The 27,081-nt window shown below is 37.4% G+C and overlaps 1 protein-coding gene across 2 annotated transcripts in view; it reads left to right on the forward strand.

Moving 5' to 3' along the window:
* Nucleotides 1–27,081, forward strand: part of ENPP1 (ectonucleotide pyrophosphatase/phosphodiesterase 1) — a 73,612-nt gene that overhangs the window by 31,370 nt on the left and 15,161 nt on the right. For both annotated transcript variants that reach the window (XM_059400740.1, XM_059400741.1), the window contains exons 2-18: nt 3,722–3,794; nt 5,234–5,350; nt 6,145–6,270; nt 7,325–7,385; nt 9,574–9,671; nt 11,559–11,638; nt 12,886–13,005; nt 14,052–14,161; nt 15,564–15,629; nt 16,145–16,217; nt 18,577–18,685; nt 19,648–19,779; nt 21,610–21,641; nt 22,596–22,723; nt 23,878–23,947; nt 24,647–24,734; nt 25,864–26,033. In XM_059400740.1, coding sequence (XP_059256723.1) covers nt 3,722–3,794; nt 5,234–5,350; nt 6,145–6,270; nt 7,325–7,385; nt 9,574–9,671; nt 11,559–11,638; nt 12,886–13,005; nt 14,052–14,161; nt 15,564–15,629; nt 16,145–16,217; nt 18,577–18,685; nt 19,648–19,779; nt 21,610–21,641; nt 22,596–22,723; nt 23,878–23,947; nt 24,647–24,734; nt 25,864–26,033 — 1,653 coding nt within the window. The remainder of the gene's footprint in view (nt 1–3,721; nt 3,795–5,233; nt 5,351–6,144; nt 6,271–7,324; nt 7,386–9,573; nt 9,672–11,558; nt 11,639–12,885; nt 13,006–14,051; nt 14,162–15,563; nt 15,630–16,144; nt 16,218–18,576; nt 18,686–19,647; nt 19,780–21,609; nt 21,642–22,595; nt 22,724–23,877; nt 23,948–24,646; nt 24,735–25,863; nt 26,034–27,081) is intronic.

Consider the following 27,081-nt stretch of genomic DNA (forward strand, 5'->3'; position numbering starts at 1 on the left):
TTCCCCTGCCTTCCTTTCTCCCCACTCCATGTTATCTTTTTGTCCCATTCCTCCACTCCCAGGTTGGAAATTACAGGCTACCTGGACCATTTATAATTCATGATTTCAGGTTCAGCTGGGCTCCCAGAGCATGAAGGTCTTTGCAGTCTTCTCTTGTTGACTCAGTCTTCTTTGCACCATGGATTTGCAACCATTCTTCACTTGGGATGTCTTATGCCCCTCATTATAGGGCCCCAGCTAGACTTCTTCACTCCCAGGAGATATTCTTACTTGCCCAAGAAAATTGAGGATGTCCATCAGCAGTGGCTTCTAACTTCCTCTGGCTGTATCTCAGTTTTGTTGTTTGTTTGTATCTTCCTCTCAGCCTTCTTCTGACGTTGCCTATCTTTGAGGCTAACCTCCTGAGATGGTGTAGATTAAACGGACTTTCTAAGCCAGTTTCTTAAAATGAGCTTATTTCTTGATTTTTGTTTGTGTGTGTTTGTTGTGAAGACAGTTTTGAAATAAGCATCCTTGGACAATTCTCTTGTCCCTTGTGACAGTACAGATGACCCTAGATTGACATGATCCTGTGGCATGCTCACTTTCAGTTACCACAGTTTAATTCATGAACACCAGTCCCCCAACAACATGGTTCAAGTTTCAGTTACCAAGATTTATTGACTGTAAGGAGTTGCATTGAGTACAGTTTTCGCTGCTAGCTTTTTCAGTCCACAAATCACCATGTAAATAACAGATGCATATGGCGGCCAGTGACCAACATGGCTTCTTCTAAAGTCTGTCAGTGATTGTTACTATGCATCCGATGGTCATTCACAGACAGCAAAGCAAGTGGTTGTGTTGCTTCCTTGTCCGTGGGTGGTAAATGTACATGACATTTTATACAGATGGATGGTTGAAAGAGAAAATTAGCTGATGAAAGTAAAAATTCAGAAATGGAAAGAAAAGTGATAATGCCAGAAGTGAAATTCAGTTCACATGTAAATGGGGTTCTGGAAGAAAAAGCCAACCATGGAAATGTTAACACTGCCTCTGTTCCACAGACTGTAGCTAGCTATGCAGCGAGAGGAGCTTAGTGGTGGTGAGTTTATGGATATAGAGAGGACTGTGGTCATGATGGAGAGGATGAGGATGTCCTAGAGCAAGGGACACTGGCATAAGAATTCATATTAAAGGGGGTCCCTGGGTGGCTCAGTGGGTTAAGCCTCTGCCTTTGGCTCAGGTCATGATGCCAGGGTCCTGGGATCTAGCCCCACATTAGGATCTCTGCTTGGCGGGGAGCCTGTTTCTCCCTCTCTGCCTACCTTTCTGCCTCTCTGCCTACTTGTGATCTCTCTCTCTCTCTCTCTCTGTCAAGTAAATAAATAAATAAATAAATAAAATCTTAGAAAAAAAAAAGAATTCATATTACAGGAACTCATGGAGATACTTCACATTATTAAAAGTCCAAAGGTTGAAATATGGAAAATTAAGCGTGGAAAGGAATGCGGTGGTTTGCCAAGGCCTGGAAAAGATACTTACTCTGTATTGTAAGCTGTATGATGAGAAGATAAAGCACTGTTCAAACATTCTTCATAAGTTTATTATCATGAAAACTTTAATTCTCCATGTTTTAAATTATAGTATACTAAATACAATGAGTTTTACAATTTTTTCATTTCCCCATATGTTCATCACCGACAGAAAGAGTTTTTAGTATTTTTGATAGAGACTTAAAAATTACCTTTCATATGTTTGTGCCTGCTTATACCACCATCGAAGGTTTAGGGGAATCTGTTAGTGCTCTGCTAGTACCTTGTTCTGTTTGCCAATGTTTACTTGTTTGTCCAACCTCTTCCTCTGGTGACTCCCTATTTCAGTGGATATACATACACTTAGGTTTTTGATTTCCTAGGGGAAAGACTTCACCTAGACCCTGTTGTGTTTGAGGCCCACTTTATATCCTTTTTTTTTTTTTTAAAGATTTTATTTGTCAGAAAGAGAGAGAGAGCAAGCACAGATATGGGAGAGGCAGGCAGAGGGAGAAGCAGCATCCCTGCTGAGCAAGGAGTCTGATATGGGACTCTATCCCAGGACCCTGGGATCATGACCTGAGCCAAAGGCAGGCACTGAACTGACCAAGCCACCCAGGTGCCTGAGACCCACTATATTCTTGCTCCCTCTTCCTTCACCCTCATTTTCTTCTGAAATAAGTCAGACCTGCCAATTCAGTTTACTTATTATTTCCTTTCTCTTTAGGTCTTGCAGTCACTTGACATTAGGCACCTCAAGGACAAAGGTCATGTCTGTTTTATTACTGAGTATCCAGTACTTAACCTGGCAACTGCCATATATAGTTAAACTTGGTGTCCCATTTGGGGGAGTGAGTTCATAAAAGCCTGCACCCACCATCCACCTTGTCCCATTTACCCATTCCTCTGGTCTCTGTTATCTCTTTAGCTTGGCTTTGGGGAAACACCACTCCACCTGTCACTACATTCATTCCCCTTTGCATATTCTTTGTTCTCACCAAAGTAGGCTGCTCGCTGTTCATTTGTTGCCTTCCATTTCTTCCTTCAGAACGGTCCTGATGCTGTCCTTACTCCTACAAGTGTTCTCTATCAGATCATCTATCATCTCATACCATCATCTCCCCCTTTCAGAGTCCCGGCTAAAGCTTTTCTCCCTGAAGCCTTCTCTGATCTCATTCTCTCCAACCACTGCAACCTTTCTCCTTCTTTAAACAACTGTGGAATGGGAGCTGCTCCTAGTACCTGCCAAATATGAGCCATTTGTGCTTTCATATTTATGTTTTCCCGAACAGATAGAAGCTCCCTGAGGCATTTCTTCCTCTTTCCTGTGCATAATTCAGGCTTTACACATAGTTGGTACTGAATGCGTGGTTTGTTGGATTTTCCTGCTAAGTGAGATTCCAGAGATCTGTCAAGGAAACTGCATGCTGCTAAAAATATAGAGGGTTGTTCTATGGATTATTATTATTATTATTATTATTCTTGCTCCTTTTCTAATTCTCAAGTAAAAATTCTTTCTGGTATATCTGTCTATCTTAAAATGCCAAAGGCCCCAAGAGTGGAGAATGAGAAAGAGGCAAAATGTTAGAGCTGAAAAGATTTTTAGAGATCCATGTAGTCTAGCCCTTTACTTGTATAGGGGAGTAATCTGATGTCTAGAGCATGTTCGTGATCTCCCCCAAGTTACACAACCAGTGTGTGGTAACGTTTGGGCCCACAGTGCAGGTGCCTAGTCCTGTCTAGTAGTGCCTGTTCCCACAAGCTGCTGTGGGGCATGGGGCATGTTAGGATATTGTTTAGGTTTGTGTAGTTAAATTATGTAAAAGAGGCATCTACTAGTCTCATATTGCCTTTTGTGGATTAACAAATAAGAAAGAATGAAGAATTAAGAAAGAATTAAGAAAATGAACCTCTAAATAGATTGTTTTCCTCTCTCCTTCCCTTAATTATTTCCAAATTCTGACTGGATTCATTTGCATTCACTGGGAAGTTTCTGGAAGCATTCATCTTCGATGGCATAGATTTGTTTGCTAACACTTAAGTAAACTTTTTCTTGAAGTATAACATACATAAAGAAAAATGCACAAAGCCTAGGTGTGGAGTTTGAATTTTCACAAAGCACATCAAGAAACAGCAGCACCAGCAACTTCAGAAACATTTGATGAAATAAAAGGGTTTGAAGCCATATAATTTTTTTTTTCTCTCTGCAGGTATTGTCAGTCTGTGTGTTAACAACAATCCTTGGTTGTATATTTGGGTTGAAACCAAGCTGTGCCAAAGAAGGTAATTACTACAGTAATTCACATGTACACACACTTGTGTGTATGTGTGTTGCTATTTAGACTTCTTCAGAATATGATTGAGAAAAGCATTATATCCTAATCTGTGGGTGGTCCGTAGTTATGGCAGACCTGATGCTGGTTTGAGCCTTCTTGAAGCTCTTTCATTGAATCGGCCATATAAAATTTTACCTATTTGCAGAACTGCATCCTAAAACAACAAAGACGGGCTTGGACCAAAAAAGTCAATCAAACAAAGAGAAAACCCCAAAACAACAACAAAAAAATTCAAACAAACAAGCAAATAATGGCCTAAAGATTCTGGTGCTGGGCCCCTGGAGCCTTCTCCCTGCCTCTCCAGGGACTCCTAGGACACTCTTTCCCCAGGGAGTTAGTCTCTGAAGCAGTCCTGGCGGGGTTACTAGGTAACCATTCAGTGTCACTGGGTAACTTACTGTTACGTGTCCTCACTGCTTTTAAAATCGTGGGATTTGGTGGTCAGGAGATAGGATTACTGCTTTTTTTCTGTTGGATTTGTATTATCTTACAAGTGGATTTTAGTAATCTAATGAAAACCTAGCTTTTTCCAAGTATGTAGTAAACAGTTACAACATAAAATTACTGTTTTTAATAAAAAATCCGTTTTAACAGAAACTTGCTAGTACCAACTATAGCCCAGCATCTTGTGGGCTGCTGGGACACAGTATGCACAGTATACACAGTATACTGGTCTTTGTCCTTAGGAAGCTGGGAGTCTAGTGTGAGACCAGGCTATTAACCAAATGCCCTAGTTCAGATGGAAGGAAGTGACGGGGGTGGGGGAGGGTGGGGAAAGAACAAGGTTTTATAAAAACTTAAAAAAAGGAAATCATACCTTGACTTGGGGAGTTCATGCATTAGGCTGTGCCTAAAGGCTAAATGGGTGTTTTAGGTGATGGGGAGGGTCACTCCAGCAGAAAGCTCACATAGGGACATTACATTACTTCTTTTATAAACCAAGACTGGGGATGGGGTATGTCCGGCATTCTTTCTCTTTCTGAAATATTCAGAGAATCGTTTTTAAAATCTTAACCTCACATACAAAATTTTAGAGAACGTTATTGCCGTCTAAGCCAATCTTTTCTGAGCATAAAACATTCAGCGCAAGTCCTCCTTCTGACTTTTCTTTACCGTGCCGTAAGGATTTAAGTCTTATAAGCCCCAGTCGGGTTTGTAATCAGTTTTAAAAGTTCTATTTCTCTATGACAAGAGATAAAATCAAAATTCTGTGCCTTTTCTTTGTGCCACTTTCTGTGTGTATTTCTGAAAACATTCTTGGATGCCTTTATTTCACCATCCGTGTTCTGTCAAGTAGGATTTGAATCTATCTATCTTAAGTCTGTCAGTTGATTGCTTTGTGATTCTGTGATCTGAAAGCTCTAATGCAGTATTCACTATTTTTAGTTAAAAGTTGCAAAGGTCGTTGCTTTGAGAGAACATTTGGGAATTGCCGCTGTGATGTTGCTTGCGTTGATCTTGGAAACTGCTGTCTGGATTACCAGGAGACATGTATAGAACCAGGTAAATAAAAATATGCAGGGAAAAAGAAGGGGCCATGGACATTAGTAAAAGATCAGACATAAGTTCTGCATCTTTTAGGTATGGGATTTATCTAACTCACTCGAGATTTGTAAAATTTTGGCTTTTGTATTTCCTTAGAGAAAAAAAATTACAAGTTTTGCCCTTTATGGCTAGCCAAACCATGCCTCGTTTTAACGTATGCTGAAACCAGTATAATCTAATTTGCACTTAAACTAACGGCAAAAGTCTGCTTGAAATATATGAATATTTTCAATGTGGGCTCATTAAAACAAGAGTTCTTATACATCTACTTCTTTTTATTGAAGTGTAGCGTTGACACAGAATGTTACATTAGTTTCAGTGTACTTACGTGTCTATTTACACTTCAAAATAAAATAATCAGAATATGGAAATGTTCTCAGTTTGATTTGGATTTCTCTACATATGGCTTGCATATTTAATATTTAAATGAGAACGGGTTAGATTCAGATTAAATTTTGAGAACCCTGAAGATGTTTGGAGGAAAAAGCCTGAATTATATGATAATAATGTTTGTCCATGTTTTAAAATGATGAAATTCTGTTCTTTTTAGCAACATAATAGCATTTGTTTCTTGCATGTTTTCTGTCTGTTAGTTCAGCTCGACCAGTGCAGTGGCAGGCTCTGTGAAGAACTACGAATTATGAAAGTGTTCATGGTGTCTTGTGGATCCTGCTCCAGAAGAGAGCAAGTCTGGGTCCATGTCAGATGTGTTGAATTGGGACTGTAACGTGTATTTTGTTGTTTGTTTCTAGAACGTATATGGACTTGCAGCAAATTCAGATGTGGTGAAAAAAGGTTGTCCAGAAGCCTTTGCTCCTGTTCCGATGACTGCAGGGACAAGGGCGACTGCTGTATCAACTATAGCGCCGTGTGCCGAGGTCAGCTCTCTACATATCCATCTTGTTCCACGGCAGCTCACCATCCTCCTCGGTGGTGGTGGGGTTTTGCAGAGGGGTCATTTTTACACTATGAGTCTTACCTAGGGATCAACTATGTTGGCTGAGAAAATACTTAAAAAAACATTTTACCAAGGGAAGATTCAAACACATCTGAGTAAAGAAAGTACACAGTGAATTTTGTACCCATCCGTCGGGTAAAGAATTACTACTATCTACGCTCAGCAAATCATGTTCTAGCCATAGTCACTCCCTCTCCTGCTACCGCCCCCTTCATGTTATTTTGACATCAGCTCCATATTTCATGCTGCCTTGTGGAAAGATGTCTTTTGCTGTCCTGGCTGACTTCGGTGTCCCAGGTGCCCTCATAGTGAATGAAGACAGTGTCTGCCACGTGTTAAAAGAATAGATGTGAAATTACAGCCCAGGGTCATAGGATATTATGTAAACTGATGATATGCTGATGTTTTGTCCCAGGGTTCTTTGCAATTGATATGAGAGGAACTATGATATCGAGGATTTAGTACTAGAAGATGTTGTTGGGTGGATAAAAGGAGGCTTGTAGGGGCACCTGGGTTGCTGGCTCAGTGGGTTAAGCCTCTGCCTTCGGCTCAGGTCATGATCTCAAGGTCCTGGAATCGAGCCCCACATTGGGCTCTCTGCTCAGCAAGGAGCCTGTGATCTCTCTCTGTCAAATAAATAAATAAAATCTTAAAAAAAAAAAAGGAGGCTTGTAAATTTTGCCTGAAAATATTAACAACTAAAGAGTGAAAAAGATGCCTCTCGGTTCTCGCAAATACAGTAATGTGTTTTAGTCTTACAATTACACATTTTTTTTCTTTCTGATATAAACTAACTCTTACTATGAAAGAGTGTAACTTCCTGTATTTGTTGTATTTTCCTAGAATCATGCCCCATATTATGTATATATCTGTAGACATTTTCGTTTTGGACCCTTTCATAATGTCTCCCAGCATCACAATCATTGGTACTCTTCAGTGTGTTCAACTTGTCTTATTTCTTGAAAATATTTTAGGAGAGAAAAGTTGGGTAGAAGAAACATGTGAGAACATTAATGAGCCAGAGTGTCCAGCAGGGTAAGATGATGTTCTGAAATACTATTTTTCTGAGGTACTATTTCTTTTTCTCTTTCCAAATTGAAAAGATAAAAATAATAACCAGTCCTTGGTTCATTAAATGGTATTTTTAGTCAGGCCTTGTGTTGGGCACCAGTGGTGTAGTTAATTATGGAATGTCTTCCTCTTCCAGAAGCTAACAGAAAAAAGAGAGATTATTGACTATTTAGTCTGTAGTGTTCATGAGCAGTGGGTGGAAATCTTTTGTCTTTCTCCTCAGGAAGGAAGACCCTTTACTTCCATTTGTAGCTTTGAGAGTTAAATCTGTAGCAAATCACTTTACAGTTTTCTTTTAATTTTTTTTATATTTTGGTTCACTTATAAATTAGAGGGATAAGCAATGTATCTGTGAGAGAATGTTGCATAATTTTTACAATTCATTTTGGTTCTTTTTGCCCTTAAAGTATTTTTCACAGTACCTTATGTATGCTAGGCCATCAGAAAAATTTGTGTGCAATTCATGGGAGGGGGGATTTTATGAAGATGTTACATACATTTACCTCTGCTCCAATTGAGATCTCTTAGCTCATATAATTTGAATTATTCATCTTCAGAAATACATTTTTACCTTTTTAAAGTCATCATTTTTTTCCAAACTATTAAAATATTTAAAGCTGTGCTTTAGCTTATTTTTTTGTTGTATATAATTTATTTTTGCTTTATAGGATGTGTATTCTTTTTTTTTTGGATGAGAGAGTACTTTTTTGTTTAAAACAATAGTAGTAGCTGCAGCAAAAACTAAACCCAAACCAAAAATCACAGTAGAAGAGACTTTTTTCAAAGGGACCTCTCTTGTACGTTGTGCTGTCCTTTAAGTCCAAGATTTATTAGATTTAGTGAATTTTGAATCTTTCTTTTCCTTCTACATACTGATGAAGATTTTTCAGTTGTAATACTGATCCTTTTAGTGGAAATGTAACTGTTCCATTCTTTACAATGAGATCGTAATTAGGAACCTGTGTTATGATACTAGAAGTATTTACCTTGTAAATTTTATAATTTACAAAATTTACACTGGCACAATGAGTAGTTTATGTTTTATGTTGAGTGAATACAAATGATTTTATACAGTGATGGACCATTGAGACCCTATGCATCTGATTCTGGAATCTTCTAACTGAGCTATGGTGCAAACATGAGTTAGTGGAAATTACATACCAATTTTTTTTTCTTTTTCCTTTTGTGTTTGTGTGAGAGAGTAAGCTGAGGAGGAGGTAGAATTGAAAAAAGGCAAGGCAAAGTTAGGCATTTACTGTCAAATTTTAAATTACTCAGTAAACTTTAAGTGGGAAGTTCTTTTATGGTGAGCCTGTGATCCATAACTCTCCTCGTCCACCAGGTATTATTATAAGTTCAGAAGTTCTGAACCATGCCTGTTCTGGTTTGGCTGTATAACAGCTGCCCATAGTTGTTCTCCTTGACTGAGCGCGTCACTGTAAATGTTTCTCCTCCTTTGGATTTCCACACCACGTGCATTTTGTGTGTGTGTGTGTTTGTGTTTGCATGTGTGCACGCGCACATACCCTCATTGTTTATTCCTAGCTTTGGGTCATTTCCTTGTTGTTTATTTATTAAAAAGTAATGAATACATTTCAAACGTCTCTACTAAATAGTACTGTCTTTTCAATATAGTAAATTCAAAAACTAAATTTTATATATATAGTTTATGTGATATGAGCTACCATCTAGCAGATTCATATAGAGATGATATCAGAAAGTGATTGTTCAGGAAAAAACTTACTGGAAACAGAAACGTAATTTAGAGAATGCTATTTATTAGCATTCTGCAAACTGGGAAAATATTATTATATTTTAGTAGCATTTGGTCCAGCTTTTGGAATAAGCAGGGACCATGAATGCTAGTGTCCATACAATGGTTCAACATGGTCTGAGTGCTTGAGAAATCCTATTTGATGATATATGTTTATATCATACAGATAATGAAATGTAAAAGCATGTATATTGCATATCAATGTGAAATCTCCTTTATAAGGATGCTTGCTGAACATGTTAGTTTCTTTTAGATCACAGGCTGATCTAAGTGAGAAATCTTCATTGGACCTGTGCCAAGGGAGGAAAAGAACCTTCACTGGATGTGTGTCTTCCATCTGCTTTTTTAAACATTTTTTTTCCCTTTCTCATTATCCAGGTTTGAAATGCCTCCGACCCTCTTATTTTCCTTGGATGGCTTCAGGGCAGAATATTTACACACCTGGGGTGGCCTTCTTCCTGTTATTAGCAAACTAAGTGAGTAACTTCAGAGTTCACTATTGGGAGTGTCACTGTTTCAGTGAGATAGACTAGGGATGCGGGCTTTCTTTGGAAAAATACTGGCAGGATGTGTTTTACCAAACATCACTATGATGAAGTAGTTGAACCTGATGATAAGGAATTAGTCTCCAATATTATAATTACTTTGAAGCTGCCTTTTAAATACTTCTAAGGTAATACAGTTTATATACATACACACACACACACACACTATAGATACCTGTATGTATGTATGTATGTATGTATATATTTTTTCTTAGAATTTTGGATTCCTTTTGTGGAAAAATCATTTATTTGATATTTATTACATCTTAAAATGGAATTTTCAAAACTGAAAGTATTTCTGATATGATTCTAGTAGTGTAGAATATTTGCTAGTTATCCTATAGTATCATGTAGCATCCTTCCAATTTCTTTGCCTCATACAAGGCCTTAATTGAATGACTATTCTGTAAGTTATTGATGCAGTAGTAGAGTGGTCTTAATATTAATGCTCAAGTTTTAAATCACATTAAGCCCCAGTTATATGGGTATCACTTGTATCATCACTGAGAAAGGAAAAGAATTGCATATGGGCATAAAAACTGTAGAACTTTGCTCATTCTCAGTGATAAGAAGTTAAGTAGTTACAGTGTAATGTGAGGCTGAAATAGAAGTTAATACAGTGATTTTAGTGTTCTGGAATTCTAAAATATTACTTATTAGCCTTGAGTATATGAGATTAGTTTAAATATGAAAATCACTCTCAGTAATTACACATGTGCATTTATTTTACTTCTTTTATGATGAACCAAAATAATTTAGGGAAACTTTTAAAACATGTCTCTTTTTAATTTCTACCTAGAAGAGAATAATTTTTATAAGTAATCATTGACATGAAAAGAAATCTTTAGCAAAAAAGCAGTCATGGTCAAGGAAGGCTCTGTTCTTAGCAGTTAGGCCCACAGGCTTTGAGGCCTGAATCTGGTCCTTTGTGACCCTTAAGGGGTCTTTGTTTCCATGGCAGCAAAGATGGCATCCCGGGTTCAGAATTAAGGAGTTGTGGGTACTATATGTGAAGTTTTTAAAGGAACCAGCACACAGTCAGCCTAAGCCCTAGCTTTGGATACTTAGGGGACATACCCTGTAATTCTGCACTGTTTGGAAGGCATTGAGATAGATAGACACTTGCTAATTTGAGGAACATTTTCAGCAGTGATTTATTGAAATGCTAGAATCATTAGTTTTTGTGGTTTTTTTTCTCAGTAGTAGAGGCTGGAGAAAAGGAGCATGACACCGTGAGTATAACACCAAGGCTAAATCCAGAGCAGTCTGGCTTCTGTGCTTTCTCCAGCATGAAGCCAGAAGATGCCTTTTGTCTTTAGAGTTGTGTTGAGTTTGTCCAGACATAGCTGGTTCTGGATTTTCACACTGGGACACTGTCCCCCTCAGCTGCTGCTTCAGCCTTGTTTTAATTTTGCAGATTTTGGCATTAGTGTAGGGTTTTCTTTTCTTTTTTTTTTTTTTTTTTTAAGTACCTCATATAACTTAGGTATATGACCATTAAGTAATATCGGACAGAGCTATAGTAGGTGTCATTATTGTACATGCTCCTTCTGGAACTTTATGTTATTGATAACATGGGATAATTCTTTCATTGGCTTAATTATTTTGTTCAATATTTTTTTGAGAAAAATTAACTCTTAACATTGAATTTGATTCTACAATGTTGCTTTATAATTAACTCTAAATTTTTATATGGTTATAAATCCCTCCGGGGTTATTTTTTTAAAGCTGTTTAGACTTATTTGGCAGGAAAGCTAGATGAAGTAAACAGATTGTCAGTTGCACTTAATAACAATCTTTAATTTGTTTCCCTTATAGAAAACTGTGGAACATACGCCAAAAACATGAGACCAGTATATCCAACAAAAACTTTTCCCAATCACTACAGCATTGTCACGGTAAGCTCCAAGTTCCAACTTTTGTATGTTCACAGAAGAGAGGTGTAAAAGTTGCATTTTTTGAACCAATAATTAGACATCAGATCACTTGTTTTCCAATATGTGATTAAGCGAGGAAACCTAGTCTTTGCCACTAATTGTGTTAATTTGGGGAAGGTCACTTTACCTTCTGGTCTCAGGTTTTCCATCTTGAAAAGAAGTGACTAAAGACTCTTCTTGGTTTCCTTTCAGTTTAAGATTCTCCAATTTTTGTGTCTTGTTTCTTCTTATGGTTTTGTAGCTTGCTCTATTTGTACAAATTTGTCCTACATTTATGGGTTCTCAACTTGTCTTTTTGATCACCTTGATATATAAGTTTAAGCAATCCAGTTTGCCTGACTCTTCATAGGATTGCAGCCCTGTTTTTGTTTCAAAGTTTCCCAGTTTAATTGGAGTCCAAAAAAATAGTCAAATTCATTAGGCATTATGGTTGAAGCCCGGAAATTAATTCTTTAGCCTGTATTAATACAAGTGTATGCTCAGACTCAACTAAATGTTTGTTCCACAGAAATGCTTTACTCAGCAATGCAAAAGGAAAATAGGACACTTTTTTTAAAAATTGGGGAGGCTGTAGGAGTGCCTGGATGGCTCAGTTGGTTAAGCATTTGACTCTTGATTTTGGCCCAGGTCGTGATCTCAGGGTTATGAAATCCGGGTCACGTTGGGCGCTGCTCCGCGTGGAGTCCGCCTGCCCCTCTCCCTCTGCTCCTCCCCCGCCACTTGCACACTGTCTTTCCCAAATAAATAAATACATAAAAATAAAATCTTTTTAAAAAATTGGGGAGGCTGCTTATTTATATAGCTCCTCATCCATACCATTCCTAACTTAATTTCTCCTGTTACATAATTTAAAACGCAAATACTATATTATAAAATCTTGAGTGGTTGGTTGTGTTTTGACAGTCACGTTGTTTTGTTCTTCTCTCCTTAAACTACGTTAAGTTTCTTGCAGCTTCAGTTACCTGTTTTCTCTTCGATGCTTTCATTCTTGAACTTTATTTCATGTTAAAAAACTGACAGCTTGAGGGTGGTTGGGTTATGGACAATGGGGAGGTATGTGCTATGGTAAGTGCTGTGAAGTGTGTAAACCTGGCGATTCACAGACCTGTACCCCTGGGGCTAATAATACATTATATGTCAATAAAAAATAAAAAATGAAAAAAAAAAACCCTCACAAGTTGCATAAATCCTGTTTTTCTATTTTTTAGGGACTTTATCCAGAATCCCATGGCATAATTGACAATAAAATATATGATCCCAAAATTAACGCTTTCTTTGCACTTAAAAGTAAGGAGAAATTTAATCCTGCCTGGTACAAAGGAGAACCAGTGAGTTGTTTGTTTGTTTTAGCTACTAAAATAGTTTGTTTTTTAAAGTATTCTCATCTCTTTCAATCAGAGTAAAACAACAGATTCCCTGGAGCTTTTAATAACTTATGTCATTGATCCTGTCTGTGGCCATCCTTTTGTACATGAAAGGAATGCTGATAATCCTAAATCTTGTATCATTGTGCAGTGGGTGTAGTTTTATTTCATAGCCAGGTTGGGGAAATTCTGAACTTTTTTTCTTTTCTGCTTAATTCTACCTTCTTGTACCAGTAGTTTGTAGCCGTAGTCTGGGGGCCATATTTTGATCCATACAAAACTGTTACTGAAGGAGGTAAACTCTGACTTCATTTGTATATGCTGAGAAGATTCTTTCCGGCCATGATTTGTATGTGTTCTTTGTATTTTTAAAAAACCGCCACAAAAATTCTGTGGGGTCTTTTTGGATAGTCTCAATATTCCTCTTAGAAGGAAAAAAAAAGCATGATGTTTAATTTGCAGGGTATAAATTCATATTTTAGTGCTGATATTTGAAACTATGTGACTTTGGGCAAATTATTCTTTCAGTGGCTCAGTTTTCTTATATTTATACTGTAGATGATACTGTTATCTACCTCAGGGGGTTATTGTGAGGATTAACCACATTAATAATTGGGATGCTTCTGGGGATACTATTTAGAATTGTAATTGGCAGGAGGAGCTTAATATGTGTTAGTCACATAATAAAAATGTCAACACATAAAACACATGTGTGTTTGGGAATATTTTTTTCTTGCAAGGGGAGCCTGTTAAAATCAAAGGCTAGGGCTCTGAAAGTTGCAGAGGTTTCCAGCTGATGGCGTCTATATTTTTTAGGTTAAGTGCTCTCTATTTGGTTTCATGTTGCTGCTGTCCAGTGTCCTATTGATTATTCTGTAGTCTCACTGCTGAAGCTCCTTCACTTCAGAAATCCTGTAGCACTTGGGGGAAATGATGTCCCATGAACACATACTTGCCTAACAGATGCACAGTTGTATAGTTTTCTGACTTGGGTTCACTCTCTTCCCCAGATTTGGCTCACCACGAAATATCAAGGCCTGAGAAGTGGCACCTTTTTTTGGCCAGGATCAGATGTGAAAATTAATGGAATTCTCCCAGACATCTATAAAATATATAATGGGTATGTATACACGCACTTTTTTCAGAACAGCTCATTTGTTCTAAATCTCAGCTTCTCCTTTTTATCAAGTGCTAAGTTCTAGCATTTCTGTGATATGTTGGCTGAAACATGAGAACAGTCAGAATAAGAACTCTATCTCAGTTACCTTTTAGATGGAGGGTATGTAAGTTTTAGATAGATGGATGGACAGCAAAACTAGGCTGAGTTTTTTTTAGAGGTTTTCTAAGAAGTGCTGGTGCATGTTGGAGTTTGCATTCAGATCCTTGGGCAGGAATAAAATAGGAAGTTGTGGTGACTGTGGCTTTTTAAGAATCATGAGCAAGTGAGCTGTCCAAGAGGTACGCTTTATAGAATGTATCGACACACAGGTCATTCACCTGGTAGCAATTGCTCTTCTCAGATACAGGAATAACATCCTTGAGTAGATACAAGAAGCAAATATTTATTTATTTATTTGTTTGTTTTTCCCCTTAAAAATTTACTTATTTGAGAGAGAGAGAATGTGTGAGCTGGGGGAGGTGCAGAGGGAAAGCGAGAGAGAGAATCTCAAACAGACTTCTCACACAGTGAGGAGCCAAACACGGGACTTGGTCTCATGTCCCTGACATCATGGCTGAGCCAAAATCGAGAGTCATACGCTTAACAGACTGCACCCCCCAGGTGCCCCTACAGCCTCCCCAATTCTTTCTTTCTTTCTTTTTTTTTTTAATTTTATTTATTTATTTGACAGAGATCACAAGTAGGCAGAGAGGCAGGCAGGGGTGGGCCGGAAGAAGGCTCCCCGCTGAGCAGAGAGCCCGATGCGGGGCTCAATCCCAGGACCCTGAGATCATGACCCCAGCTGAAGGCAGTGGCTTAACCCACTGAGCCACCCAGGCACACACTCCTCCCCCCCCCCCAATTCTTTTTTTAAAGATTTTATTTATTTATTTGACAGAGACACACCAAGAGAGAGGGAACACAAGCAGGGGGAGTGGGAGAGGGAAAAGCAGGCTTCCCACTGAGCAAGGAGCCCAATGCGGGGCTTGATCCCAGGACTCTGGGATCAAGACCAGAGCTGAAGGCAGATGCTTAATGACTGAGCCACCCAGGTGCCCCCAGCCTCTCCAATTTAAAAAAAAAAAAAAATGTGGAGCATTTCTATAGAACAGAGTTTGTTTTAGTTGAGTCTGAGCATAGCTTATATTAAGACGGGCTAAGGAATTAATTTGTGTAATTATGTGTAAAGCTTAACCTTTGTTCCTTTATTGAGTTTTCAAATAAAACTTCTGCATTGCTTCAAACACAGTTAATGCATGGGATTGTTTTAGTCGTTCAGTGCTATTTTGCATAAGAAAATCACTGGTATTTTAAATTCAACAATTGTCACAGATTGTTTCATTTTGCTTGTTCTTAATTTTAGCTCAGTACCTTTTGAAGAAAGGATTTTAACTATTCTTAAGTGGTTGCAGCTTCCTAAAGATGAAAGGTATGTAGAGGCCTAATTTTCTATGGGAAATACTCCTTTGTTTTATAGAAATTACACAATATTTTAAAATGAGCTGCAAGAAGACATTGCACTTGTCTCTGGCATTTTGTATCCAAATAAACTCTTTTTATGGAGCATTTTGAAGAACTCCAAACCTGTAAATAATTTCTCAGCAAGTTTAGAAATGTTATCCCAGTGTTGTAGACTTTTTATTTTTTATTATTTATTTTTTTAAAAGATTTTTAAAATTTATTTGACAGAGAGAGATCACAAGGAGAGAGAGAGACAGGCGGGGCGGTGGGGGGGGGGAAGCAGGCTCCCTGCTGAGCAGAGAGCCCAGTTCGGGACTTGAGCCCAGGACCCTGAGATCATGACCTGAGCTGAAGGCAGAGGCTTAACCCACTGAACCACCCAGGCGCCGTGTTGTAGACTCACTATCAAGTGTTAAGTTATTTTTTCCGTTCTGTTTTACAATGTGTTTATAAAATATTACATTTTGATGCTGTTTGATTTAGACCACACTTTTACACTCTGTATTTAGAAGAACCAGATTCTTCAGGTCATTCATATGGACCGGTCAGCAGTGAAGTAAGTATCATTTTATCAGTGATTGCTTCTAACTACACCTTGCTTTGAAGCAGGTTTCTAGACCAGTCTCTAAGATTCCATGATTCTGGAATGAGTAGTAAACACAATTTTACTAAACCAGAGGATGACCTTTCATAAAAATAATGGTCGGGAGAATTTGTCTCGTCTGTACTTTCGACAGTGCCAACTCAAACTGAGGGTAAATCCCATATTCTCCATTCCAAAGCCTTTATCCACTCCGTTTCTCCCTACATCAACCTAAAAAGTAAGGGGTCTTTGGAAATGTTATAAATGGGAAAAACTCTAATTTTCTATTTATAATAAGAGAATTAGTCAGATGCCACAAGAAGCCTCCGGTGACCTCTCTACCCTAGGAGATATATCACTAATCTCTGAGCTCATGTTCACAACAGAGCCTGGGCATCAAAAAATGGGAAATTTTGTCAAAACTATAGAGAATTTGAAATTACTGTGGTTTTATTGAGCAGTTACTAGGAAGCTAGAGATGGGGAAACAGCTCATGGACTAAGGTCAGTGTATTTGACCTGACACTCTTGAAGGAGCTTAGCTCACTCCTGGCTATGTTGTAATCTGTATAGAGCTTTAAAAGATCAAATACTGCTTTCAGTGTTTGTGTGGCCGTATGATTTTTGTATCTTGGAGCAGAGGAAGCATTAAAACAGAAAATGATTTGAGCTTCTTTCTTCTTATCTCTAAGCCGACTTTCCTTATGATGTATATTTTATCTGTGACCTGAGATCTGAAAAGAAACAGGAAGTAAGGATCTGTGAGTATTGTTAGTCACAAGGAAAGGAGAATCAGTGTAGCCAGTCCCTAATCTTAGACTCTTTGTTATCTTTTTCCCCATGTGATTCTAGGAGATGAAAGACTAGGAATAGCTAGAATTTTACCCCCAAGCTAAATTGTTGGTGAGCCTCAAGGACTCTTTAGTTCAGAGTTTAGAGCAGAGCCCATCTTCATGTGTCTGTTGCGAGCTCTGGTTTTGAGAGTGCTACTTGCTCTAAGTTCTTGCTTCAGCAAGAGCAGGAGGGGAGAATATAAGCTCATTTTTCTCACTTGAGTTTAAAACACTTGCTTAATCCATCTTCTCCTGATTTCCCTTTCCCCGGGTTTACTCCAAATGTGCCCCCTTAGAGCATAGGTTCTTTTGGGGGCCATCTTGTTAGCTAAAAGAGCGTGAAGAGAGGGGGAAGTTGACCCTCAACCTAGGGCTGTATTTACTTTCCAGATCTTTCCATCAAAATCCATCTGTAGTAGCTCCAATGTAGTTAGTAATTCCATGTGTCCTTGCTTTGCTTCTGTCCTTCAACTAAGCACAAATGGTCCTTAGACGTGGGGTAAGGAAGACGCATGGCAGACAACGCAACCACATTATCATCAGTGAAGGGGAAAGCTTCTTGTCGGTGTTATGTCGGTTTGACAATTGGCCAGATGCTAGTGTAATTTTTATTCATTCACTAAGGGAACTTAGTGTCCTGTCCAGGTCAGTTTGGCTACAAATAAGTCTAAGGATCATTTTGTAATTGTCTGATTATCAGATCATAGGAATTGTAACGTTAGTGCCGCCTTTTCTAATTTCACTGAAGATTTGCCAAAGTACTACTTTTTCTGATTCATCTGCATTCAAGATTGAGCCCATTGCTTTTTATATTACAGTTACCAATGTGTAACCTCTTTTAAATTCTAATGGCACATTGGAACCCACTTTATTTTAATACTTAAAAAATCCAATTTGAATTACTTGGGTAGCTTTAAGCAAATGAAAGACCGCATTGAGGGAGCTTGTTTCATATTACAGTGAAATTAATTGACCATAGAGACAAGACAGATTTGATGCACAACAGAAAACACATATAGAACTGCCAAGAATTTTCCTCAGGTGGTTTTGCAAGGAGAGCAGAAAAGCAGGTTAAGCAAGTTGCTAAAACCATTTGCTCTTCTGTGTCCTTGCGATAAAACATATTCAATATCCATAGAGTTTGTAAGGAAATAATGAGTTGTTTTCCTAATTTTAAAAATCAAATACAATATAAGAACTGTAAAAAGCATTTCATGAAGAATTTTAACATCTTTGACAGGTTAGACAATCAGATCCCCTGGTGTCATTCCTAATATTTATAACTGAGCATGTGTGGGATTTGCACCCCCCCCCCCACTATTTTTTTGGCCCTTCTTCTGTTAACGGGCATTGCCTTACCTGCCCTGGCTTAGCCTAATGTAAATCAGTTCATCATAATAGTTGCATCCACTGAAATTTCCCTGTATTAACAGAGATAGTTTTATGTAGAAATAACCATTAGTATGGAATCCATCACATGAACTCCCTTCCCTTTCGTAGGTCATTAGAGTCTTGCAGAGGGTTGACAACATGGTTGGCATGCTGATGGATGGTCTGAAAGAGCTGAACTTACATCGATGCCTGAACCTTATCCTTGTTTCAGATCACGGTAATCTGACTTTGCATCATTTACCCTTCAGGTTAAATGGTGCTCCCAAAAAAGTTTCCTTGATTAGTTATTGTGACCTTATTTCTTCTGATTGTTACAGTTAATTTTTTTATGTAGTTTTTTGTGGAAATTTTTTAGGAAAAAATTATATTAGACATAAAGTACAGGTAAAACACAGAATTCACAGAAACCTAAGAGCCTATCAATAACAGTGCACCCATCTCCTGATTTGGGTTTACACCGGGAATTTTAGATAGCTAAAAAAAAAAGTAATATTAAATTTTGGTAAATCTAGTCTAATGGTTCTAGATTTAACTTGAACACATTATTATGTGCTTTTCTTATTTTCTTTAGCATGAAAAATCTGATTTTAGAAGGAGTATAAATTCTAGCACTATGTTAATTTCGTTTTTTCTTACTATGACCTTTAGAACATGTTTGTGTAACAGCCTTAGGAGTACAGAAGCAATGAGTGCATAAGAAAATAGAAAACAATTTTCTTTTTGTTTTTGCTTGTTGTTATTGTTTGCTTCAGAAAGAATTCCTAAAAGCTATTTCTAGAAATGATTGTAAGAAGTTCTGTTCCGAAGAAGCTACAGTTCTGGAATGAGACTGAGAATTTTATGCTACCATTCATATTCTAGGTGATCTGGGGAAAATGAGTAGGCATTTCTCTTCAGTTTGAAACCGTGATATTCTTCCTCATAAAAAGATACTATAATACATAAATAAGAAATATTAAACTAATTGTGGATGAAGGAAGGGAAAAAGGTTTTTTTTGGGGTGGGGGAGTGAAGTGGTATATATGGCTGAAATTCTGTGACTTACCTATTAGATATTTAACTAATGTGAGCACTCAGCACATAGTTAGTGAATTAAATTCTGGAAGTGAAAGAAATTCTCTTCTACATGTAAAATTCCTTATTAAAGTTCTAACATGTTTGAGAATTTTTTTCTCCCAGGCATGGAACAAGGCAGTTGCAAGAAATATGTGTATCTGAATAAATATTTGGGAGATGCTAAAGATATTAAAATTGTATACGGACCTGCAGCTCGATTGAGACCCTCTGATGTCCCAGATAAGTACTTTTCATGTAAGTATATTTGGTTGCTAACATTGAATATGATTACATTCAGAATATATACCTCTAAATTATTCTATCTTACACTAAAGTGCAATGGTTAAACTTAATTTCCTTTTCATGATTAATTCTCCAGTGCAGATCTTCTGCACCCAGAAAGATTTTATAAAGGCACTGGGTGTGAAGACACAGGTCTAACCACTTATCTTTGCTATTCATTACTAAGCATATTATCTGATGAGCTTAGTACAATTTTATGTTATAGTGTGTGTTTTACTTGTGTTAGGTTTGAGATTACTTATACTAAAAAAAAAAAAAAAACCTGAAAAGTTCGGCTACATGTATTCAAGTTTAATTAATGACATTCCATTAAAATAGCTTAGAGTTGTTGGAATAATATTCTATTATGAGGAGGAATGTTGGCACTTCTGTAGTTCTTAAAATTCTATAAACAGCTGGTTTCTGTCCTCAGAAATGACTTTCCTTGACCATTCCAAAACACAGTAAGAATGTGTTTTGTAAACAGAAAAGAAGAAATTTCACATTCTTTCTTGACTACATGTGGAACCCCAACTGCCAGGAAATTTTCTAAAAATATTAATTCTTTTGCAAGTGAGGTCCATTTCCTAACTGTTTCCACCTCTGTTATTGCCTACTTTCTGATTGCTCTTTGGTAACTTTCAGATACCACCAGCAAGTCTTTTTTATCTTTCTGTGACAGTTAACTTTGAAACAGAAAGAGAAAAAAGCTTGTGTGACATTTATTGGAACTGGTTAGGTTTGGGCACTGCATGTTGTATGTTTCCATAGAACTATTGAATATTCATGGGGAGAAATAGAGTTTATTTCAGGAAAGTGTTCATGCAGATATTAAACAGTAGGTTAACATAGTGACACTCAGCGTAGACTCTGTACATGCCTCGTAAGTTTTAATTCGTATTTTGTTTTAATTTATAAAAGTAGTATACGGTTGTTACAAAGCCTGATATAAGAACTGTACAGGTGGGGTCAGTGCCCAGAACTATTTAGGATGGGATGGCTAAGCTTTGATGACACCTTTACCTCATTAGGCCTCTATCTTCCAAATTAAAGCAAAATACTATATCTGTATTTATTTACCAATATACAGACATAAGATGTATATACAATACATGTTCTTTTATCTGAATAATTTTCTCAAACTTACATAAAGTACAGCTAGAAGAATCTTTGGAAAGCTACACACTTATTGATTTGTAGTCCAGAGTACACTACATTTGTGGTCTTGCTATGCAAATTCAGTTTCAAAACAAGTCTGTTTGCCCTCTTTTCTAAGGTCCTCCATGTCCTTTTTATTTGAAAATTCTGGAATTATCAAATATCAAAATATGTAAAGTAAAAAGTAGCAGTTTCCCTAAACCTCTGTTATTCACAACTGATTTCCTCTTTCTAGAGATAAACGTTGCTAGGCTTGGAATAGGTCTTCCCAGATATCTGGTATGCTTATGTAAGACGTGTTTGTTTTTTAATCTTTATACCAGGCCATCATACTAGATCTAGATGCATGGGTAGATAGATGGATGGTCAGATGGATGGACACACATATGGATGAACAGATGGATGGATAGATACTTCGTAACTTGCCTTTTCATTTAATAGTATGACACAATTTCACAGGCATGGAGTGGTTCCTAACAATCTCTCTCATTCTTGCCAATAACTAATACATAATGATTTCAATAAGCTGTTTGAAACTTGTTTTGGTATTGAAGAATAGAGTTTGAGTCTGACTTCAGCATTTTTGTTTCATTTTTAATTGTAGCATACCATCAACAATTAATTATTATCTTTGCCCCCCTTCAGTTGATTATGAAGACCTTGCCAGAAATCTTTCTGTGAGTATCTTTATGTTTTCATGATCTAGTTATTGTTAGTTTTAAGATATATTTAGAAAAGAGGTTCAGTATCTGTTCTTGGGATTTTAGCATTAGAATTTTTGAGTATGTAGGCCAGAATTTAGATGCACTCTTGTTTTTAAAGATCTTTAAGGACATGTCCCAGTAAGCTGGCATTGAAAGTTTTTAAGGGGAAGGCTGGTGGCTCAGAGGGTTAAACGTGTGCTTTCCGCTCAGGTCATGATCTCAGAGTCCTGGGATTGAGCCCATGTCAGCCTCCCTGCTCTCCGGGGAGTCTGTTCCTTCCTTTCCCGTGGCCCTTCCCCCCTCACTCTCTCCCACTTTCTCAAATAAATAAATCTATCTTCCAAAAAAGGTTTTTAAGAATTCATTTATTGTCATGGTTTAATTTTTATGCAGGTAAAGAAGTAATTGGAAAAAAACAGAAGAAAAAAATGTATAGCTATATCCCCATAGATACTGTTAGCATTATTAAATATTTCCTACCAGTCTTTTTTATGTCCACTTAAAAAATAAGTTTTGTCTTGATGATGAATTATCTATGGTGATAAATTATCTATAGTGCATTTTTTTTTTTACTTGATTCATTTTAAGCATTAAAGAAAATTCTTAACATTGTAGTTATAAGTGTTTGAAAAGAATATCATCAGCGGTAAATCATATAAAATTGAGTGACATAGTCTAAGAGTTTAGGGTTTTTATGCATCAGATCTAATTTCCTGTAAAAAATGTGAGTATTGAATTGTTGGGAATGGTCAGCTGGTACGTTGTATAAGTAGTAAGAACACAATTATTTTTGCATCTGTGACTTACTACGCAGGCTGGTAAAATTTTTATCGGAAAAAATTCATACAGAATTCAACAATTTCAAGAGAAGTTTACATGTAAGAAAATATGGAAATAAGAGTTTTTCTTTACCTTCTATAATTTCAGTGCCGGGAACCAAACCAGCACTTCAAACCTTACCTGAAACATTTCTTACCGAAGCGTTTACACTTTGCCAAAAATGACAGGATTGAGCCCTTGACATTCTATTTGGACCCTAAGTGGCAACTTGCATTGTAAGTTCTGATGGTTTCCACGTAAATGTAGCCCTGATATGTTTGTAATTCAGTGTACCCACTGGACCCTTTCCAACAATGCTGTTATATGAAAACTGTACAAATGTGATTCTCTCTGCTCTATCCCAGGGTTTCTCAACCTTGGCCTGTTGGCCTTTTGGGTCAGATAATTCTCTGTTGTGGGGAGCTGTCCTGTGCATTGTAGGATGTTTGAGAGCAATCCCTGGCTTCTACCAATTAGATGAAAAAGCACCCTTTTCACAGTTGTGCCAACCAAAATGGCTCCAGACTTTGACAGAAGTTCCCTAGGGGGAGGGCCATCCACCCCCAGCTAGGAACCGCTGCTCTGCTCACATCCATATTGATTATTTCTTATGTCTACATTTGTGTTACCATTGTATCTCTTCGGCACATGACAGCTATCCTAATAATACCTTTAAACCCAGTGAACAATTGGTAAAAGCTCTTTATAATAATGAGCAATTATTTTCTTCTTAGAGTTGTTTTTTCACCTCAGCTTTTGGTGTGTTGGAAAATTATTTGGATGGTTAATATTGTTAATATCTCAAAACATGATAATTAACTCTTTTGATGGTTGCCAGGACGCCATGCTGTAAAGCAAAACCTAAGCAGTGAACATCTCACTGTCTCTCTCCTTTCACTAGAGAGCTGTGCTTTTAGTGTTCAAAAGTAGGTCAATGGTGGGCATCTGTATGGAGATGATGAAGAAACGGATTGTCCTTACCTCATATAATATTTCGCAGACATCTCCTGTATTCCAAAGATATCTTTAGACTAAGCCATTTATTTTGTACAAACAACCCAACATGATGAAATTGAAACCAGGAGAAGATAACTAACTTGCCAAAGTCACAGCTGGTAAATAGCATAGTCAGGGTTCAGAACTAGTTCTGTGTCAATGCTAGTGATTTTTCCCTTCTATGCCACACTGCTTATGCAGTTGATTTATCTACAAAATAAAAGATAAGGATGACCCCTTAATGCTTCCCAAGCCCAGTGGTTTTGTTTACCTTTTTTTTTTTTTTGGTTTAACCAAATAGTAACATTGTTTATGAACAGAAATAATGTCATGATTACAAATCTGACACTGTGAATAGAATTTGCATCATTAATTCATATTATATCAAAATTAGGGCTCCTTCAGAAAAGGAACATTGTGGAAATGGATTCCATGGTTCTGACAATTTATTTTCAAATATGCAAGTAAGTAAACTTGTTATTCTTAAAAAAATAATGATTTATATCTGAAGAAAACTATATAAAGTTATACACTTAGAAACGTGGAGTGTGATTATATGTGTTGAATGAGAATCAATGTAGCTTATAATTTTATAGAACTGTTTTACTTTGGGCATTACATTAAAATTTTATGTTCATGTTTCATGAACATGTGACTTTTACCTCACACTAAATTTCTAATAGTTATTTTGTATATACTTGTGCCCCATTAAGAATATCGCCACATTGTAAGTGAAATGTAGTGATTTAATAGGAGAAAAGGTATCATATTTTTGTTCTAAATGAAGATAATGTCTTATAGTTACCTATAAATTTAAAATTTCAGAATATACTTATAACAGTGATTTAATTTGATGCCTGTAGCACTGTGTGAAATGGGCAGAGTGACATTTATATCACATTTCCTAGATGAACAATGATTTCATCATCCATTCCATTATGATTGTCAAGTCAAGCTGAGAGAAGTATCCCACATGTCCTTAGATTAGATGTGCAACATGGGTTCAGTCAGTATCCCACCAAATCCATGGACACGGTAGTTTTCCCATTATGTTAACCAGTTTATGTATGTACAGCATAGATAATATAAAATACTTTTTTTGTCACCAGCTGCATACACAGGGGAAATGAATTGACACACTGTTACTTTTCTGGCCCATCTAGGCCCTCTTTATCGGCTATGGACCTGGATTTAAGCACCGCTTTGAAGTTGATTCCTTTGAAAATATCGAAGTCTATAATTTAATGTGTGGTAAGTGAGAACAGGCTTCCTTCATTTCTTCTGAAAACAGAGCTGGAATGGGAAAATCCAAAGTAGGTCAATGGTGGGCATCTGTGTGGAGATGATGATGAGGGGAGCCAGACCTTCTTCCTGACCCAGACTCATTGAAAAAAAATACGGGGATTGTGCCATCTGATGACTTACATTTCTTCCACGAGGCTGTACACAGGTAAAGTGGGGCACTCAGAGGAGGGAGGGTCATACGTCACCCATGCCTACCAGTTTGCCAGGCCGTGGGCTTCATTATATGGCAGTTAAAACAGGTCTGGGGTGGAAGCCTGAGGAAGAGTTTGGAGTCTGTGAAGGGGACCCAAACAAGGCGGAACCTCTGGTAGCAGTAATACTCGCATGGATGACAATGTCATGGTTGTAGAAATTGAGGAGGTTCTATTAGATATAGTCCTCGTTTACCCAGTACTTTCTTCATTAGTACTTTTATGGTTAGATACTGTGTTTTAAATATGACTTCCTTTTCCTGACAATGGTACTGAGAGTTTGCAAACCTTAAATATGTCCTCAGTGTAATTCTTTTAGTGGGAGCCTATATGCTTAAATGAATTCATATGTCCTAAAGCTCTTAAAACAGTGCCTGGCATATCCTAAGTGCTTTCCTATAGAAGTGTTTGCTGTGGTTATTGCCAAGGGCATGAGTCAGACTCAGACAAAGCTGGTTTTGAATCCTGGGTCTTACTCCGTTAGTAGCTTTGAGGCCTTAGGCACAACACTCTAATTACTCAGCTACCAAATATTGGCAATAACTTATTAAATTGTTTTGAGGATTAAGTAAGAAAAATACGTTAGCACAGTGACTGGCATATAATAAGCATGCATGGCGGTTACTATAGTCATACACACTGAAATTCACAAGTTCATAGAGGACAGTGTACATATCAGTAATCCCATTAAAATCCCATTATTAAGAACAGCATAGTCATAAATGCTCTAAAATTCAAGAGCATTTCATAGTTTCATTTTGGGTGGAAAGTAAAGAACTCTTGCATAGATAGGGTTTAAAAAAAATAAAAGTCATGAGCTAAGTCTTATATTTATTTGTTTTTGAACCTCTAAGTAACCATTTACCATTCTTGGAATCATGCAGATTTACTGAATTTGACACCTGCTCCTAATAATGGAACTCATGGGAGTCTTAACCACCTTCTAAAGAATCCCGTTTACAACCCAGAGAATCCCAGAGAAGTCCACCCTGTGGGGCAGTGCCCCTTTGCAAGAAGCCCCAGACGTAACCTTGAGTGCTCATGTCATCCTTCAGTAAGTACTGACCAAAGTGTAGCCCAGTTGGATCTTAGGGTGCCCTCTGCATAGCTTATGCCGTGGAAACACTTAGTGATCAAATTGAAATCTGTGAGTAGGCATAAATATCTAAGTATGTTTAATTCTGATGGAACACATGCTGCCCTCTTATTGTTTATTTTTCCTCTTCCTAGTTTTTGCATTTTCACCTCTGTCTTTATCCCTTGGTGCTATGACTTAACTTGGATGCAGGTTGGGAGGAAATCTAGCCAAGTCCTGGAACATCCTGAATCATGGAGTCTGTGCTGTTATCTAGCAGTGAGGGCTTGATTATCAACCAATCATAATTTTCCTTCTCTAAAATATCTCTCAATTAATTTTAAATTTAGAGGGAAAATCACATATTTGGGGGTTTGAAATGGATATATGGCACTCTTTCTTTTTTATTCCTGTCTTAACATAGTCGTAAGAAGATGAAAATATGTGACAAGTGAACAAAACTGATAATGTCCCTAGGGGCACCTGAGTGGCTTAGTGGGTTAAGCCTCTGCCTTCAGCTCAGGTCATGATCTCAGGGTCCTGGGATCTAGTCCCACATCAGGCTGTCTGCTCAGCAGGGTGCCTGCTTCCCTTCTCTCTGACTGCTTCTCTGCCTACTTGTGATCTCTTTCTCTCGCTTTCAAATAATAAATAAAATCTTTAAAAAAAAAAAACCGATAGTGTCCCTAAAGATAGAGATTTAGGGAACAGTTGGGATATGCTTTTCATTTTGTTCTAGGCTCATAGAAAGACTCTGAGAGAGCAGTGCAAAGATGATAAAGGAACAACTCTTGTTTTTCATTCATAGTGCTGTGCTTGGGTAGCAGTTCTGTCTTGTTGCAGTTGTCATCTGAACTTTATCCTCTTCGTCAAAAAAATAAGTTTGACTTGTACAAGATGGCTTTATCTTCATCCCATAATGGGATAATTATGCTGCAGAAGTTGTTTGTTACAAGATTGAAACATGTCTCAAAACAAAAATAGAACAAAACGAAACCTCACGTCTCTCATTGCTTAAAATCGTATT

This window comes from Mustela nigripes, chromosome 5 (genome assembly GCF_022355385.1).
Source record: "Mustela nigripes isolate SB6536 chromosome 5, MUSNIG.SB6536, whole genome shotgun sequence".
Lineage (NCBI taxonomy): Eukaryota > Metazoa > Chordata > Mammalia > Carnivora > Mustelidae > Mustela > Mustela nigripes.